The sequence below is a fragment of the Anolis sagrei genome, chromosome 3, assembly GCF_037176765.1.
Source record: "Anolis sagrei isolate rAnoSag1 chromosome 3, rAnoSag1.mat, whole genome shotgun sequence".
NCBI lineage: Eukaryota > Metazoa > Chordata > Lepidosauria > Squamata > Dactyloidae > Anolis > Anolis sagrei.
In genome coordinates this window covers 39,253,478-39,271,639 of record NC_090023.1, presented here as the reverse complement: position 1 = coordinate 39,271,639, position 18,162 = coordinate 39,253,478, and the positions used below count along the sequence as shown (strand labels likewise).

At 40.4% G+C, this 18,162-nt stretch overlaps 1 protein-coding gene and 1 pseudogene across 1 annotated transcript in view; both read left to right on the top strand.

The window, feature by feature from the left end:
* GAP43 (growth associated protein 43) overlaps positions 1 to 6,894 on the top strand; it is an 88,572-nt gene extending 81,678 nt beyond the window's left edge. Inside the window, exon 3 of the mRNA XM_060770788.2 lies at positions 6,149 to 6,894. Coding sequence (XP_060626771.2) covers positions 6,149 to 6,237 — 89 coding nt within the window. The 3' untranslated portion in view covers positions 6,238 to 6,894. The remainder of the gene's footprint in view (positions 1 to 6,148) is intronic.
* Positions 6,895 to 11,902: 5,008 nt separating this feature from the next.
* LOC132772402 (U2 spliceosomal RNA) lies at positions 11,903 to 12,073 on the top strand (annotated as a pseudogene).
* The last annotated feature ends 6,089 nt before the right edge of the window (positions 12,074 to 18,162 follow it).

The following is an 18,162-nucleotide window of genomic DNA, read 5'->3' as shown; positions in this document are numbered from 1 at the left end:
GATGGAGGAAGGAGCACTCAGAGAGGTAGCGAGAGTGTTGTGATGGTGACGGTGGTAGGGTGGAGCATCAGGGTGGAGGAGGAAAAGGCATTTTGCACAACTTCCAGGACCGTTGTTGTGTGAAAGGTGGCTCTGAAAAGAAGTGAGGAAACCTGTCTTTTCCGGGAACATGAATGTAGTTATAGCAAGGTCAATGTATTATATTCACAAATCGCATCTCCCTCTCAATCCCTTCCTTCCCTCCCTTCCACCCTCTTGAATGATTTCTCTGGAGACACATTAGAGCTTTTGCCCATCCGCCAAAGCTGGAGGGTTTCCATGGCAACCAGGCAGCTGGTGTCTAGACACAGTGAGAGATGCCTTGCAAGCAACAGAGCCGTGATTCTCATTTCCCTGCACAAACCTTTACATTGAAAAAAAAGGAAGAAGGAAAAAGCCTTGCGTCACCTCCTTCTTCCTTTCCATTTACTACACATGCATGCGAGTGTGTACACACAAGCATCCGGGGAACGTGGGGGCATTTCCGTTCCATACAGAATAGGGGTGCTGGTGTCAGAAAGCATCTCAAACAGAGCCTTTGCTCGTTCAGATTAAAGAAGCAGGGAGGTGAATCAGAAGGCCACTTAATTGGGTCAGAAAACAGCAAGCATCACTTCAGATGACACAAAGTGCTCCCCTGCCATCATACTTGTTTCCATTAGATAGAGGAAAATTGGTCCACTGGAGAACAATTGTTAACGACATGATGGGCTTTGCATACGGGGAAGGAAACATCCTGTTTCGGGCATCCAGATTTTCATACAAACGGTCATGAAAAGTCATTGGATGGTGTATACCTGAAGTACTGTTAGTCCAATTCCACAGCAATTCTACTGAATTATTGAAAGGGTTGAACTTTTCCTTTCTTTGTTTTGTTTTGCTTCTATAAATACAGTTATTCCAACAAGAAAACCCCATGATAGGTTTGCTTTAGAGTCATAAGTCAGATTTGCCCCTTTCTCCATTACAAGTATGACTTGTAGGAACGAGGGAGAGAGCCTTCTCCGCTGTGGCCCCTCGGCTCTGAAACTTGCTACCTGGTAAGATTAGGCAAGGCCCCATCCTAGCAGCCTTTAAGAAAGATCTAAAAACTTGGCTTTTCCGATGTGCCTTTGGAGAGTGACCACATATCCCATTTCTGTCTGCTCCATCTATAGAGTTGTCTTCATGATGCACTTCCCCGCTGTCTTTAATGAAGCCCTCACCTCACTGTTCATCCCTTTGAGTTCCTTCCTCACAAATACACTTTTCCACTCCTATATCATCCAGGGTTTTATCATTTTATCTTGTGCATTTGGCCTGCCCATTGTGTTCTATTTTTTTTACTATGTTATTTTGCACTGCTTATTTTGTTTTGTTACTTTATGTATGTTATGGTGATGTAATTTTTCTTTTGTTGTTTGTATTTTATTTTGCTATATTGTATTTTCAGGCTTGGCCTCATGTTAGCCACCCCGAGTCCCCTATGGGGAGACGGTGGTGCGGTATAAATAAAGATGATTATGATTATGATTTGAAACACAACAAGGGAAGGAGATTGACTTTAATGATGTGGTAGCAATAAATCCAGAGCTGCTGAAGACCCCAGTTGCTCTTGATGGGAAAGAGAGCCTTCCTGTCCAGGAAAATGTAACCAGCAAGAAGTGTTTTTAAAGTCCCAAGATGCTGTTTTACCTCTGTCTGAAGGGTCCTGAAGGAAGAGTGTCTTCCAGTAATATCCTCATTTTCATGAACTGCAGAAAATTTTAATGGCTTTATTGTATTTATATGTTTATTTTTTGTTGTTTTAATGTGTTATATTTTAGACACTGTATGTGTAATGTGCCACTAAGGTGGTCAACTGTAAGCCACTTTGAGCCCCATTTGAGGTGAGAAAACTGGTGTATAACTATAGGAAATAAATAAATAGCTAAAGCTACATTCATTAAACTGCATTAAAGGAATTAGAATTTTGATAATAGTGCATGTAACCCAACTCATTATTTAACTCTGTAGCATTGAAAACCCCTGACAAGAGTCTGCTGTTCTGCAGTTGACATAAAGGCAGTTGTGTACTGCTGCATGTTCTTTGGACTCTTTTACCTGGGTTGCCATCAGGTGCTCTACTGTTATCTTTTATTTGTAAGATATTCAACAATCTTTCTTATTACATTTTTTCTCAACTTATACTACTACAAAATTATGAGTGCGTGAAAACATTTATTTTAAGCAGGGTATAAACATGGAAGTTTATACCCTGCTTAAAGGAGCTGGAGGAGGCGATGGCCAACAGAGAGTTCTGGTGTGGGCTGGTCCATGAGGTCACAAAGAGTCAGAAACAACTGAACAAATAAGCAACAAAGATGAAAGTAGTTGGGGGCATGGCATCTCCTGTATATTTCCCATCTTCATCCTAATTTAGGGTTCTCAGACTTGAGTCTTCAGTTTTTGCAGGTCACCACCAAGTCAGAGATAAGAATGCAAATTCTCCAAATTTGGATGCTCATCTCTGCGCAAGAAAAAAAAAGGACTGTGCATATTTCCAGCTCAGCTAGCAGAGTAGTAGCTTGTAACAATTTGCAGGGCTCAATTGATTTGTTGCAATCAACTCTCTGTGGGGTCTATGTATTGATGTACTTTGCTTCTTTTTTCTCTACCAGTTGTATCACCTACATTTACCTTCTACTCTGCTATACATTCATCTTCTGGCTAGAAGCACATAGGTTAGATCAAATGTTTCTTCTCCCTCGTCTCTAAGTAGGAGCAAGGAGTTGGTTCTTAGTGAACAATGTGTAATGACATCGCCAGTGGTTATCTTTGGAAACCTCAGGTCTGGGATCATCCTGAACTGGCAACACTTCCCCAATTTGGTGGTCCCCTTAAAAAAGCAGTACTCCAGATGCTACTGTTATTCAGGAGGGTGGCTTGTTATGAGGATGTTTCTAGGCCTCCCTACTTCCAATCTGTGTTCACTATAGAGAAGCCCTGCACAACCTGTGGCCCTCCCAGTTTTTCAGACACCAACTCCTAGAAGCCCTAGCCAGCTTGTCCAAAGGCCAAGAATTCTGGGAGACGGAAGCAAAAACACCGGGGGGGGGGGGAGGATTTAAAGAGATTAATGTGGTACAGTATTTCATAGAATGAGTTTAACAAGGCTACTAAAACTTTTTTTTTAAAGGAGGCATTTGGTGAATTGTCATGTTGCTATTGTTCTCCAGGTGGTTTTAGTCAGGTGGTTTTAGTCATTGTTCTTTTACTGAATTTCATGTTTTAACACATATCGGGAAATGGAAGATTTTCTGCACTAGAGATGGAATATATTTACACACACACACACATATTTAGTGTGAGAGAAGGAGGGAGAAAATTTTCCAGACAAGTGATTGACAAGGTTGTCTCCAACAAGACATTATTTTTTATGAGTCCTAGCCAAAGGCAAGCCATATTTTAAATAAATGGTCACCTAATAAATGGCGGTGGAATTTATATCCAGCCTGTGGATTTTTCATGAACAAAGTTATACGTTGATTCAAAAATTGTAATTTACAGAGAAGTGAACTCAGCGTGCCTTCAGCTTGCCATTTCTTAGATACAAGTATAAAGGCAATATTCTTCTTCCTTAATGGTCAGAGTAAAGATCAAGGTGGATGTAAGTCTGTCAAGTAGCTGATGCAGACTGCTAAGGAAATGTTTGGTTCTGAGTGAGAAGTATCCACAGTAAATACAAAAGCCCGGAAGGACAGATCTCTTGAGGTTATTGTGAGGAGTCCACAGTATTGATATGATTTATTTCTACGAGCACTCTGATCGGCCATTTCAAGATCGCTCTCCAATTCAAAATCAAAAGATAGTGAATAGGTGGAAGGAAGAGAGATTGAAAAAGAGAGACAAAGGTATTTGAGGCAATATTCTGTTGTGTGCTCAAATTTAATTAATTCTGGCAAATCATAGAGAGCTTGGCAGGTCCCAAGAGAGTGCATTTTACCCGGAAACCCACTCAACCTAATTTCACCAATGTAGGGCAGTAGAAGAACTTGGAGCAAAGCCTACAAACCATTATCACATAATGTACGTAAAGACAGATGGGAATACTGTTCTACCTTGGAAACACTACCCCTCCTACTTGGCTTTGTTTGATAGCAATCAATGCTGTATTTATTCATAACAGTCATTCGTTTACTGATGTATGGTCCTGCACAACACCCTTGTCCTTTATATTTCCTCTAAAAAGTGTGCTAAGAAGCAAATATTCTTAAGAAATTGTACCAAGGCCTCTACATCTACATTACAATAGAATTGATTCTCTGATGGAGGGAGAGTGTAGGTGCTTGGAGGTGCGTAACACCAGAGCAGATTTGCTCAAGAGGATCAAATACATCTTTGGTTTTAGCTATGTTGTTCCATGATTTGATAATGCCACAAGAACAGAGCAACAACATACATCATGCTGTAACTGGACGTGGGAGGAAGAGGCAGAAGCAGGCAGTGGAATTAAATGTAGATTATTTTGCTTCTTCAAGAAGAAGCATCTCAGGATCAATAGCTCCCTCATAATGCATTTCCATTTCTACCACAAGTTTCCCTTTTGGGGAAACACTATTAAATCAGAAAACCATAAGGACGACTTTCCTGGAACAAATCGGGTTTGTCACCTCCAGCATCCTGAATCCAACCATAGGAGAACATTTCTTTTTGGCAAATTCAGACCATGTTGTCATTTAAAACAAAGGAAAGCCAGTTTGCTTCTTCTTTAAATACACAAAAAGATGTGCCCACAATACATAAATTTTACACATTGTTAACTAAAATGCAAAGAATCTGTTTGAGTAAAATTTTCATATTAGTGGCAGCAAATGAATTCTGCATGCCACAGCATAAGATATATTGGTAGGTTAAAAAGTTTTCCCCTGACATTAATCCAGTCATGTCCAACTCTGGAAGTTGGTGCTCATTTCCATTTCTAAGCCAAAGAGCCAGCATTGTCCGTAGGCATCTCCAAGGTCATGTGACCGACATGACTGCATGGAGCGCTGTTACCTTCCTGCTGGAGCGGTACCTATTGATCTATTAACATCTGCATGTTTTCGAACTGTTAGATTGGCAGAAACTGGGGCTAACAGCGGAAGCTCACGCTGCTTTCCAGATTTGAACGTGCGACCTTTCAGTCAGCAAGTTCAGCAGCTCAGTGCTTTAACCTACTGTGCCACCAGGGGCTCCATTATTGGTAGAGCTCTAATTAGAACTAGTATAAGAAATATCATTTGCATTGTGTACCGGTCTGCATCCTGGACTGACTGTGAAGAATCAAGAGTTTGAATCCCTTCTTAGCTATGGAAACCCACTGGGTGACCTTGGGAAAGTTATGCACTCTCATCATCAGAAGAAAGATAAAGGAAATTTCATTTGAGCAAACCTAGCCAAACACCCCATGATAGGTTTGCTTTAGGGCAGTGGTTCACAACCTGTGGGTCCCCAGATGTTTTGGCCCTCAACTCCCAGAAATCCTAACAGCTGGTAAACTGGCTGAGATTTCTGGGAGTTGTAGGTCAAAACACCTGGGGACCCACAGGTTGAGAACCACTGCTTTAGGGTCACAAGTCAGAAATGACTTGAAGACACACAACAACAGCTGTTCAGAGAATCTTGAATTTTTCCACTTTAATCTCATACATCTTTGCTTTTCTGACTATATAACACATTACATTTTAATTTTATTCCCAATTGCTTCCATTTTTTCTGTTTCAAGATGGCTCAAATGCTAATTACTTAATTTATCTATTGTATTGCAGATACCTTGTGTATTCAGACCCTGAACTCTATTTAATTTAACTCAGTGTAATTAATTCAGTATAGCTATCACTCCCAGTTTCTTTCTCACAATCATCAGCTTCTATCAGAATTCCCATTTCACCTGTAAATGTACCTTGAGAAGGACAAGGTAGAAAATGAGGTGTGGAGTTCATAGAGATAGGAGGAAAGAAGGCATTCAGAAAGCAGAAAATTTGAAACAGCAATGTGGCTCAAAAGCCATGCTCCCCACAGGGAATATACCAGTCTCCATTTCTTTATAACAAGAAGCATTAACATTAAGTCACACACTTCTTTACGCTTATGTGTTTGTCTTTCCTAGATGCTGTAGAAGAAACCAAACCTTCTGAAAGTGCCCAGCAGGAAGAAGTGAAAGACACCGAGAGCAAGGCGGACCAAGAAAATGCCTGAACATTCAGAAATGACTCCCTGTTGCCCTTCCCTCTCCCCACTTTCCCATACTTTCCCTCCCTTCCTTGTTCCAATCTGACCCTTCTCCTACTCACGCCTGTGAGTCTGTCTACCTTCCTTGTCCCTTCTACTCCCCACTTAACCTCTTTTCTCTCTGTGTGGCAAACATTTAAAGAAAAAAAAGCAGGAAAAATCCCAGTCAAACAGTGTGGCTTAAACATTTTGTTTCTTGGTGTTGTTATGGCGAGTTTTTTGGTAATGATGATCCAATCATTTTGGGAAAATTCTTGCACTGTATCAGAATTGTTTGATCTGCGCGTGCGTGTGTTTGTCTGCCCACCATGAGTGCGCTCTCTCTCTCTCTTTCTCCCGCTTTCCTCCCTCCCTTTCTCTCTGTTCCAAGTGTGTGTGCAATGTTGCGTTCATCTGAGGAGTCCAAACCTATTGAGTGAGTTAAGAAAAAAACAGAACAAACCATTTTCTTTTCTCCCTTTTTCAATGTGATGATGGAATGAACTATAGGAGACAAGACAAACGAGGCAAGAAAAAAAAGGAAAAAAGAGAAAAACACAGAATGAGAATACAACCCCAGTTTGTTTTAAATAAATAATTAAATAAATAATTAAATAAATAAAGCAAATGTGCCAATTAGCGTTACTTGTGACTCCTGGCTCCTTTTTCAAATTGAAGAATGACAATTAAAGAAAAACATTATAATGATAACACTGTGATGCATTTCTGTGACAGGTTGTGCTCCAATGAATTCCAGTGGGGTTCTGGGTAGAAATTCTCTACAATGGTGATCTTTATGGCATTTTACAAAAGGGGGCATGTGTTTGTTTCACTTGCTGTATTAAATAAGAATAGCCATCTATATACACCAACTGAACATCACATCACATTTTTCATGCTCATTGTGATATTAAAATATTGCACATTTGTGCAGCCATTATTTCATTAAAGCATTTATGTTTAAGAGTGTTGTTGCACAAGCAATTGACTTAAACTTTTTGAAGGACTTGTCTGCACTAACGAAAAAACCTGGAATCACCTCTAATCAACTACTGCCTCCACAAAGTATTGGGACTTACGATGAATATTTCATTTTCTGGCTCTGACCCAACTTTGCCTGGTTTTAGGCAAAGTTGTAGAATAATCGAGAGTTTACAGGAAACTCAAGAGTATTGTGAGGCTGTTAGTAGTCTGGATAGCTGGATTGGGTCCACTTTGACCTGATTCGCTGTTCAGATGGATACTACTGCCATTAACAATTGACTTCCTCCTTCTTGCTGGTTGCATGTGTGCCCTATTCCACCATCAGCAAAAGCTACAGGGAATGGACAAGTACTTGCACAGTACTCAGTGTCTTGTGGGGAGTAGTAGCAGTAAAACAGAAGACATGGTAATGTCCCAGCATGGCTGATGCAATTCCAGCCTATCTGGACCCTCTGGCCATTGACCCATAATCCAGGATAACCAGCCTAGGTCATTGATCTCCCTTTTCATGGTCTATTTTTTTGGTCTATTTTTTGGAGTTTATAATTAATACTCATGCCTAACCACCCCTGCTGAGCTTTTCTGTTCTGAGCCCAAATCAATCCTAGAATGTGTGCTCACCCAGTACCCCACTGCAGAATATGAGAAACCACCTTCTGAGGACTCACTGGAAGTCCTAGTGCTATCTGTCTCCTCTTATTCCATCACTGCTTTCTCATGCATGTGTTGTTTCCCCACTCCACCTTTTCCCCTCCTGTTTAGCTATTCCTTAGCTAACACTGCTCATGTAATCTAAGAGGATTACATGAGCAGTGGTCATCTCACTGGAGGGACTCCGGCTGACGCCTTTCTCTTCCTAGCTAGCCTGCCTTGTGGTTCCTTGATGTCTGAGCATTCCAGTGAAGGTGACATTGCTGCTGTAGACCTTCCTGTAGACCCCTAACTGCTGTGAGGTCCACTGAACCCAGAACTACTCTAATGTCTCAATTGCTCTAGTCTTCTCTGACAGTTCCACTGACCATGAATGCTTGATCACTGGCTTCCTCCGGTGCTGAGCTTTGTATGGATTCCTGGCTGGTCCCAGATATGCCCACAACTTATCTTATCATCTTGGGTGTTTCAGACTGGTGTTTGTTACTCTGCATTTTCGAAGCATGGTCTTGAAAATGAAACAAGGGTGGAGGCGGCAGAAATAGAGACGCTAAACAGTGCTAAATCTGGTGTCTAGTCTACTTGATGCAAAATTAGTGTTCTACACACTGAGTTCTGCTTCTTCTTGTTATAAGATAGAATAATTGATGCATATAAAGAAAAAACAGTGCTCCCGTAAAACACTCCTCCACACAAAACACACACACCCATAATTCCACCTAAAGAGAGAGATTATAATTGTTAAAACATCCTTGTTATGTGCTTGTTTTCATAACCCTTTGCTTGACCCTGACATAAGTGTGAGGATGAAGGTTGCTGGAGCTAGCAGGTCTAACACTTCACTCCGCAAAACCCTATCTAAATACTGATTTGCTACTGCTCTTTTCTGTTCACTCCTAGTACTAAACTGGACACTCTATTCTGAGAGCAAATAAGATCAGAACATGTTGCTGCTCTTGAATTGCCCCCACCTGTTCTTTTCAACTTCCATAGTTCTTGAAAGGGCTGTTTTTTAAAAATTATGACAGCCAAGTAGAACTATACATGCCAAGGAAAATGAAGCCGATTCTACTTTGCGGCTTTATTTCTGTGGCCTTTGCTTCTAGCTTGTTGTTCTCCACTGCTTCACCCACTTGCTACCATCACTTGCTTGCTGATTGTCTGCTTTGCAGCTTCCTCTCTGTTGTGCTCAAGGGAAACACCAAATTAGGAGTCTGCTGGGGAATGTCTTTACATTTCTTTAGAGAGCCCGGGGAAATACCTATGGATTGAGGTCTTATCAAAAAAGCCTTTCCTGTCTAGCTGATATGTTTGCACCCTGATTTGTTGGGTTTCTTGGCAGCAGGAAGCTCATGAAAGTATGTGGGCTCCTGGAAAAGAAACATCAGTGCTGAGAGAAAGCTGGAGGCATGCTCTCCCCAAAGAAGGTCGCAAATGGATTCCCAGGTAAGTCTGGGGATTGTTTCTCCCATGGATGTTTATTTCAGAGTAGTAATTCATTTAGAGCAGGGTAGAGAGTTATGGCTAAATACTATTTTGCCATCATTGTCAGATGGCTACTGGGACGAAGGACTCTTTTAAGACATCACTTACAGTAAAAGAATAACACAATGAGAAGTAAATAAATGTGTTCACTAGGTGCTAGATTCCTCAAAGATATGATATATGGCATAGGGGTTGCAAGGACCTTAAGTGCATTAAGCATGAAAAACACAGCATTATATCTTATGCCATGAATTTTAGTTTTAACAGGCTTCTTGAGGCTATGAGACAGGCCAGATTGGAGTTGGGCTGATACTACTCAGAAGTTTACTTTAAGACTGGGAAAAGTACTATGCAGATGCCCCTCTCCTCAACTTTATTTGACCTGACAATTATGGCAATTGGGTATCCATACACATATTAGCAATAACACTGCCATGTTGAATGTTTTTTCATTCAACACAAATATAACTGATTTTATTTTGGTAGCCCTGGCACATTCCTCTGGGAATTAATACCACTTGGTCATCTGCCAGGCTGCTATGTATAAAAACAGCCAGTCACTTGATTGCAGTTTCAAGGTTTAATCTGTTAATGCACAATAGTCTTGAGAAGGCTCTCATGGCTCCAGTAATCTGAGAATGAGCAAAGGGAGAGAGCTCTAGCAAATATTTAAACCACATACATTAAACATAATGCAAACAGTGGACTTGAACTATATTGCATGACAATTACATTAATGTATTTAATGCTTTCCATCTCAGGGAACTTGGATTGGCATGCATGCAGGAAAACCATGTGAATAGGTTAGGCCAAGTAATGGTCATTCGCCTGTAAGTATTCACCTATCAGTCTAAGTAGCACAGGTGTGAAAAATGCAGCTCATAGGCTGCATGTGTCTGGAAACTCTTTTAAGCCCACGAATCTTCCAAATTTAGGGGTAAAAAAACTTCCCAAAAGTTAATGTTTCTGGAGGCCTCAAAATCTTCAAATAGCATCTAGAAGCTGGTTTTCAGGTGAAAATGGGTCCGTATGGCCTGCAGAAATATTGGTCAGTTCCAATTCAACTGTTTGGATCTATGTCCATTTTGTTTGGTATTCCAACAAAATTTGATAGTTGCTTTTCCGGTAGCTGGTATAAAATTGTGCAGTAATGATGCAATGAGATACATTCAGATCATCTGAGGGGAAAGCCAACATTGATTATAATGTTTCCTGAAGAATCTATCAAGCATACTATGCTAGAATTTCAAATATTTGTCTGATATGCTGTATATTTGAGAAACTTGACCACTGAATTATCAAATTTGGTCTGTCATTTAATGAAACCAATATGAGTGCAAGATTTTGGACTTGTTCCACCAATGAACTTTTGGAACTTCCTGAAAAAATATTATATATTTCTGTTTTCTTTTCCTACTTTGGAATGATCAGATTATATATCTGCCTTTAGGTTGACATCCCAAATATCTGGGCCAAAGTTTGGCAAATTCTGCTTTCCACATGCAAATTGATACTTTAGTCCATTTGCAATAGAATTTTTTATGAGACACATGTAGGCACTATTAGTCAAACATCTATTTCATTCAAATTATATTGGTATGCCGCATAATAATTGCACTCCCCTTTTTCCTAATAAAAAAGACATAAATGTGAGACTATTACGTGATGAAATTTAGTAAGGTACAAAATATATCTTCTATTCCCCCCTCTCTCTGTCACACACACACACATGCCTCCACATTGAGCCAGATTTGAATGTTGGATTAGGACTCTAGAACACCCCCCCCCCCCAAATCTTTTGAAACCTTCTGGGTGATCTTGGAGAAGACTCGCTCTCTCAACCGTAGAAGAAGGTAATGATAAAAGTTCCTTTGAACAGACTTTGCCAAGAAAGCTCTATGTTAGAGTCCTTATATGTCTGAGTCAACTTGAAGGCATGTAGTAGCAACAATATTTCCGGGCTATGCCTGGAACAATCCGGGCTATGCCTGTTCTCGCTGCCTATTGTTATGTTATGGTCATTTTAAAGCTAATTGTATTGTTTTAATCTGTTTCTGTAAACCGCTCCGAGCCAAATTGGGAGTAGCGGTATACAAGTTGAATAAATAAATAAATAAATAAATAAATAAATATATTTCTAATACAGAGAGCACTTGATAACCACTGGTGTTTGGTTTCAGGATCCCCTGTGGATACCAGTAAGTAAGTAAACTTTATTACAGTCGATGACCAGATCATAAAAGGGGGGACCCAACCCCGTACATCCACATCAAACCCAAGGGGTTATATACTTCAAACTTCAACAAATTTTAAAATCTAAGCTAAAAACCAATACAAGTAGTTATTAAAACTTAACTCAACCCATGAGATCACCTGAAGGCAGTCTAAAGAGAGGTAGTGGGGATGGCACCAGGGAGGGGGGAATATCCAACACTATAAATATCAGTCTATATCTGATTTCCCATCTATATTCCCAAGATGAAGCTTAGGTCTTTTAACCCTCAATCATCATCCGCCGAATTTTAATCGCAGCCGTGCTTCTTGGCCTTTTGGCTAAGATCAAGTGTAGTACCTGTGGATTTGGTCCAAGTCCCATTGGACCAAAATGGTATCTCTTATATAAAATGGCAAAATTTTATATAATTTGCTTTTTGGAATTAATTTTGAAAATGTTCAAGTCATGGATGGTTATGGACAGGTAATGCATGGATAAAGAATATGTAGATATGGAGGACTGACTGTTTGTAACTTTAAGCTAATCTCAAGTTAAGAGCAAAACAGCATCCAAAACACCACTCTAGCTGACAGCCACCTGGTGTGAGTCACTGTTATCTACAATTTCCACTTTTTCTTTAGTGTTTGCAATTTTGAATACACGCAAGAACCAGCTTCTCCTTATCTGATGAGACCTGACAGGAGCAATAGCCCCCGGCATGTATAGCTGTCTGTGTCTGCTGTTCTCTTTATTAGTTGTGAGAGCAAACAGTTTAATTGTATTACTGGAAAGCCATTTTTAAGGTTTCTCCTGTAAAAGATCTCTTAAGACCATCAATCCTCCAAACGGTGCCCTTTCACTGCCCTGATTGATGTCACTGGGTTGTCTGCGAGCCTTTTTAATATGCTTTATTCTCAGTAAGGCTGGAAACAATAGTTTGGGTGATCTAAGAAATATTAATATACAAGGCACACTTGATACAATAGGATGTAGCCCTATAGTTGAAATGCTAAAAAAAGGGGTTATATCTTCACGATGCCAGTGGAGTTCTGAGTTTGGATTCAGGAAATAATTTCAGAGTTTATCCTCCTTCAAAGGAGTGGCAAAATCTCACAAGAGAATATTATCTAGTATGAAACCATGAGTTTTATGGTCCAATTTGCTAGTACCCAACACCCCCAGGCAGTGAAAAGGAGACCCCAGAAACAACATGTTGTCTTCTTTTTCTGGTGTGCCCTTGCAGCTCACTCACAACTCTTGCAAGGGAAGGAAAGAGAACATGTCTTTTGTGGGGTTCATTTCGCAGGGAGATCTTTGAGATAATATAAGGGATAGACACTAGCTAAGGCACCTCAGGTACTAAATTCTGGGAGGTGACATGAGATATTTGAGGGCAAAAATATATGTACATCTACATAAAACTAGAAAAGGGTTGTTTACAACTACTCTGTGCCCTCTAACTAGCCTGTTGCCCCCAGGTACAGTGGCGAGAGCTATGGTGGAAAAACAATTGCATTGCCATCACTTTTTAAGCCCAAAATACTGGATGACTGCCCTCTTTTCCTTCATGTCAAGCAGCCAAACACCTTGGGCTACTCCTAGGCTAAGAGTGGCATTTTTGGAAGTTCATAGGTTGACGTATAAAAATAATAAGCAAGCTTGGGTTAATTCATGTATCTCTAGCTGGATCTCATATATGGAATGGAATTTTTGAATTGGATGCTAATTAAAATGGAAGACCCCAGAATTAAAACTAAAGATACAGTATAGAAATATTTTAAAAGTAATATTACAGATACATCCCTATCATTGTAATTTTAAAAGTTTAGACTGAATGCTGTTTTATACAATTCCAGTGTTGGTTAATAAAACTAGTTTTCAAATCAGAGCATGAAAATGGAAGACTGACTGGCAAAACAATCCTCATAAACATGCTTTACATTAAGGACCCTAATCAATAGTGTCACTTACAGGATGACATATGTGCACCTTATATCAGGTTCAAGAAACATTTTAGCTTGGAGGAATGCTGCAGGCCACCAAGATCATGTGGGCTTCTGGTAATGGAAATAAATGGCTCTAGAGTGGCTCTACAGCTGTTACTTCAGAAATCCATTTAAACATCCTCATGCAAAACAAATAAAGAGACCAATAGTCAATCTTAGAAACAAACAATAAAACAGTAATTTCCAACTTTTGGTCCTCCAGTTGTTTTGGACTTTATCTCCCAGAAATCTCTGCCAGCTTACCAGTTGTCAGGAATTGTGGGAACTGAAGTTCAAAATACCTGTAGGGACAAAGGTTGGGAATCTATTGCATAAAAACTCAATTTATCTCATTTGGCTTCAGTCTTCTACCCTTCATTGAGTACATAATTATGGGCATTGAAAAAATAGAAGGAGGGAGAAAAGAAAAAGATGAGAGTAAAAAAAAGAAGCAACGGAAACAACTTCATAGAAGATATCAGGAAGCCAAGAAATACTTTTATTCTAATCTACTCTATTTATTCTATCTTGCCACTATATTCTTTTCTATGTATCACACCTCTATCTCTGTCCCTACCCCCATCTCCCTATCCCCATCCTGCCCACCCCTCCTTTGTCTCTATAGTTTCTCTCCTCGCTACTCTCTAGCTTTTCACATTTTTTTCTTTTTCAATGTAACTAAATGTTTTAACTAAATAAAGATTATATATATTGAGCACATAATTATGGACATGACTGCATGGGCTAAATAAAGGGGACTCACCTTTCAGCTAGTGCGAGGAGTCCATATCATGTATGGTTGGATTCACAGCAGAAGTGCTCCAGGCAGTTGTTAAACTGGCACAGAGGGGGATGGGATTTACTATGGAGCTTCCAGGAAGCTCTGAAGTGTTCCTGGTGTTTTGTGTGTGTGTGTGTGTGTGTGTGTGTGTGTGTGTGTGAAGTATTGAATCAGGTTGGATCTGGCATGATGCAGTGTCCATGTAAGCAGCTCACTCAGAAGCATGCTGGGGATGATACCTTTGGTGAAGCCACAACAGGATGCTAGCCATGTGAGTAGGCAAAGCGACATTGCTAGCCAATCTCTGTGTGAGTTGCTTGTAGCTGGCGATGCAGCTATGGTGGCAGCAGTTCTATGTGCTCTTGGCTCTTCCATCCATCTAGGCATCAAAAGGGCTTCAGGGATCCTAAAGGACTGCATTAGGGCAGCTCCAGAGCAGTCTACCATGGGATATCTAGTTAAGTGTAGACACAGGGCCCTTCTACACATGCATTATAACTCCAGTTGAAAAGGAGGTAGCTAAATGATGTTTAGCCAAAGTTTGGGAGGAATAAGGAGTAATTGGATTAAAGGCTGGAAAACATGTGTTTAAAAGGGGCTCTTTAAACCCGATTCCTCCTGAGAACCATGCACCATTCCATGCCTGTGTATCCCTGCAATCATAGAAAACACTACTCTCCCCCACCCTCCTTCAGCTCTTCCAAAGGGGGGGGGGGGGAGCGAAGGGAAAAGCCTTCAGGTCTCAAACTGGCCTTTCTTCTGGTAGGTGTAGGGAAAAATGGAGGGCAAGGATGGGGAGGTTGGCAGTGCATCTGCCCACTCCTGCAAAAGCATGGGGTTTAGGCCAGCTGTGTGACCCTCATCCCAAGAGGAAGTGGGATTTAAAATCCCAGTTCCTCTTAAATTTTCAGCCTGTTTGGAAAGGACCACAGTCTCAATCAGGTACTGTATAGCCCTCCCCTGATTCAGATGGTGTGTAGAGGCTGAGTGGAGTGATACCCCCTTGTTGCAAATTTATTTACAGCTGTTCTCAAAAACTTTCCCATCAAAAACACTTGGGGAAAAATTGTGATTTGTGACAATATGGAACTCATCTGATGATGCAAAGATATAACCACTTAGTGTTTTAATCTTGGTGAGCATGAAACTTGTCCTAATTACCAGTTCATAGAGATGATTTAGAACAAAGCTGTTGTAAGTGAGTGTATCTGGTGGGAATATTGAGGGATTGTGAGCTATTGAAAGGTTTTGCCCATTATGGGCTAATTATGGGGAGGAGACAAATCAGCAGCAGGATACGCATGGCATTGTGATGGACCAAAATTGATGCTCCAGTTTTAATACCAACTTGCTTGCCTCATGTTATAAAGTCCCCTACAAACAGTAGAAATAACTATAAAATGAATTAACATGGCACCTCATTGCATTATCAAGATGGTACTCACATAATTTGCTATTTGTATGGCCATTGCCATTTCCACTGTGTATCTGCAGGTGAAATTATGACCAATAAGCATAAGTTGTCTTCGTCCTCCACACATCCATCTAATATATTTGTGTTTATTAAAAAAAGGGGGCTTTCATTCGTGTGTGAAACAAGTCCTTCCTAATTGGAAACAGTAAGAACTTTCTGCATGCAAAACATGTGCTATTGAATTGAGTTTTGCTCATTTTTCTCAACTGACACATTTTACAGTAATAATTCTGCCACTCTCTCCTTCTCTCCTTTTTCTACAGTCTCCCAAGTATCTAGACATAGCCAGTACAAAGAAAGCTCAGCATGTACTTTAAAAATCTAATTAATCATAAAGTTCTGACATTAGTTGTCTTATATACAGTTTTATAAACAGTCCCCAGGGTTCTTCTGTACAGTTTACCATAACTTACATTAGCTTTCTTGGGGAATATTTCCAGGGAGCACTACAAGTAAGCAACACCAAGATTTATAATTTGAGACACACTTGAAAAGATTGTATTAACTTGGAGACAACAGTTCCATCTAGTGGAAGATGAACACATAACTGTATGCAGAGCCCATGAGATTTAAAATGAACCGGGTGATTCAGGACTGAGATATTCAGGAAATATTCTGAAATAGGGCTTCTATGAAGTGGATTAGTACTATCCAGGAGAATCATTTGAAATTTTGATCCAGAGATCCAGATATCATGGAAACAGAGAATCATATAGTTGGAAAAACCACAAAGCCATTCAGTCCAACTCCCCTGTCATGCAGAAGACGCACAATCTAAGCATCCCTAACAAATGGTCAGCCACCCTCTGTTTAAAAGCCTCCAAAGAAGAAGCCTCCACCACACTCTGAGTCAGAAAGCTCCACATCATGTCAGCAAGAACTGTTCTGTCGTTCCACAGTCACTGCACAAGGGGAATGAGGTGGTGTGTGTACATTCTATTGAATCACAGTGAATTTATTTACTAGTGTTCTCTAATCTGAATGCTTTGAGGGAGAGAAGCAGGACTGACAACTGCAACCAAACAACACTAGAGTGTGGCCAATATGGCCAAGGTTATCATTGTGGGAGAACACACAACAAAGTGGTTATCTATATGGACAGCTACATCTACACAGGTCCGCAGTCTGAGGGTCCTCCTGGACTCAACGCTGACACCTGAAGCTCAGGTGTTGGAAGTGGCTGGGAGGGCCTTCACACAATTAAAACTTGTGCACCAGCTGGGATTGTACCTTGAAATGCCAGATTTGGCCATAGTGGTGCATGCCTTACTTACATCTTATATAGCTTAATGCAATGCACTCTATTTGGGGCTGCCGTTGGAGACAGTCCGGAAGCTTCAAACAGTGCAAAGATCTGCAGACAGACTGCTTACAGGAGCAGGTTGTAGGGAACATACGACGCAGCTCCATTTGCTTCCAGGCATTCAAAATGCAGGTTATTACCTACAAAGTTCTATATGGCATGGGTCCTGCCTATTTACTTGATTGCATCTCTCCCTATGAACCTGTGTGGACCTTAAGATCAGCTGTGGAGGCCCTCCTCTCCATCCCGCCCTCCTCACAAGCAAGGTTGGTGGCAACAAGGAGAAGGCCTTCTTGGTATTGGCCCTTCAACTCTGGAATGCTCTCCCCAAGGAAATAAGACAAGCACCTACTCTTTTAACATTCAAAAATTAATTTAAAACCTGGCTATTTAAGCAAATTTTTGATAATGGCTAGAGTATTACTAAATTCTTGGTCAGGACTTGAATTACTATTAGAATATAAAGCTGGATATTCTGAAAACAGAAATTGACTGGTTTAAATGATGTTTATATTTCAAATTGTTTGAGGGCAAATAGCTTTTTAAATTGTTATTGATTAATGTTTTTATTAGTATGTATTTTTAATTTTATGTAGTGATAATTGCTTACTGTTGTTGTTTGTTTATATTATTTTCTGTATCTGTGAATTGTTTTAAGTAGCTCCATAGAATCACAGAGTTGGAAGAGACTTCATGGGCCATCCAGTCCAACCCCCTGCCAAGTAGCAGGAAAATCATGTTCAAAGCACCCCCAACATATGGCCATCCAGCCTCTGTTTAAAAGCCTCCACAGAAGGAGCCTCGACCACACTCTGGGGTAGAACACTGCTGAACAGCTCTCACAGTCAGGAAGTTCTTCCTAATGTTCAGGTGGAATCTCCTTTCCTGTAGTTTGAAGCCATTGCTCTGCATCTTAGTCTCCATGGAAGCAGAAAACAAGCTTGCTCCTTCCTCCCTATGACTTTCTCTCACATATTTATACATGGCCATCATGTTTCCTCTCAGTCTTCTCTTCTGCAGGCTAAACATGCCCAG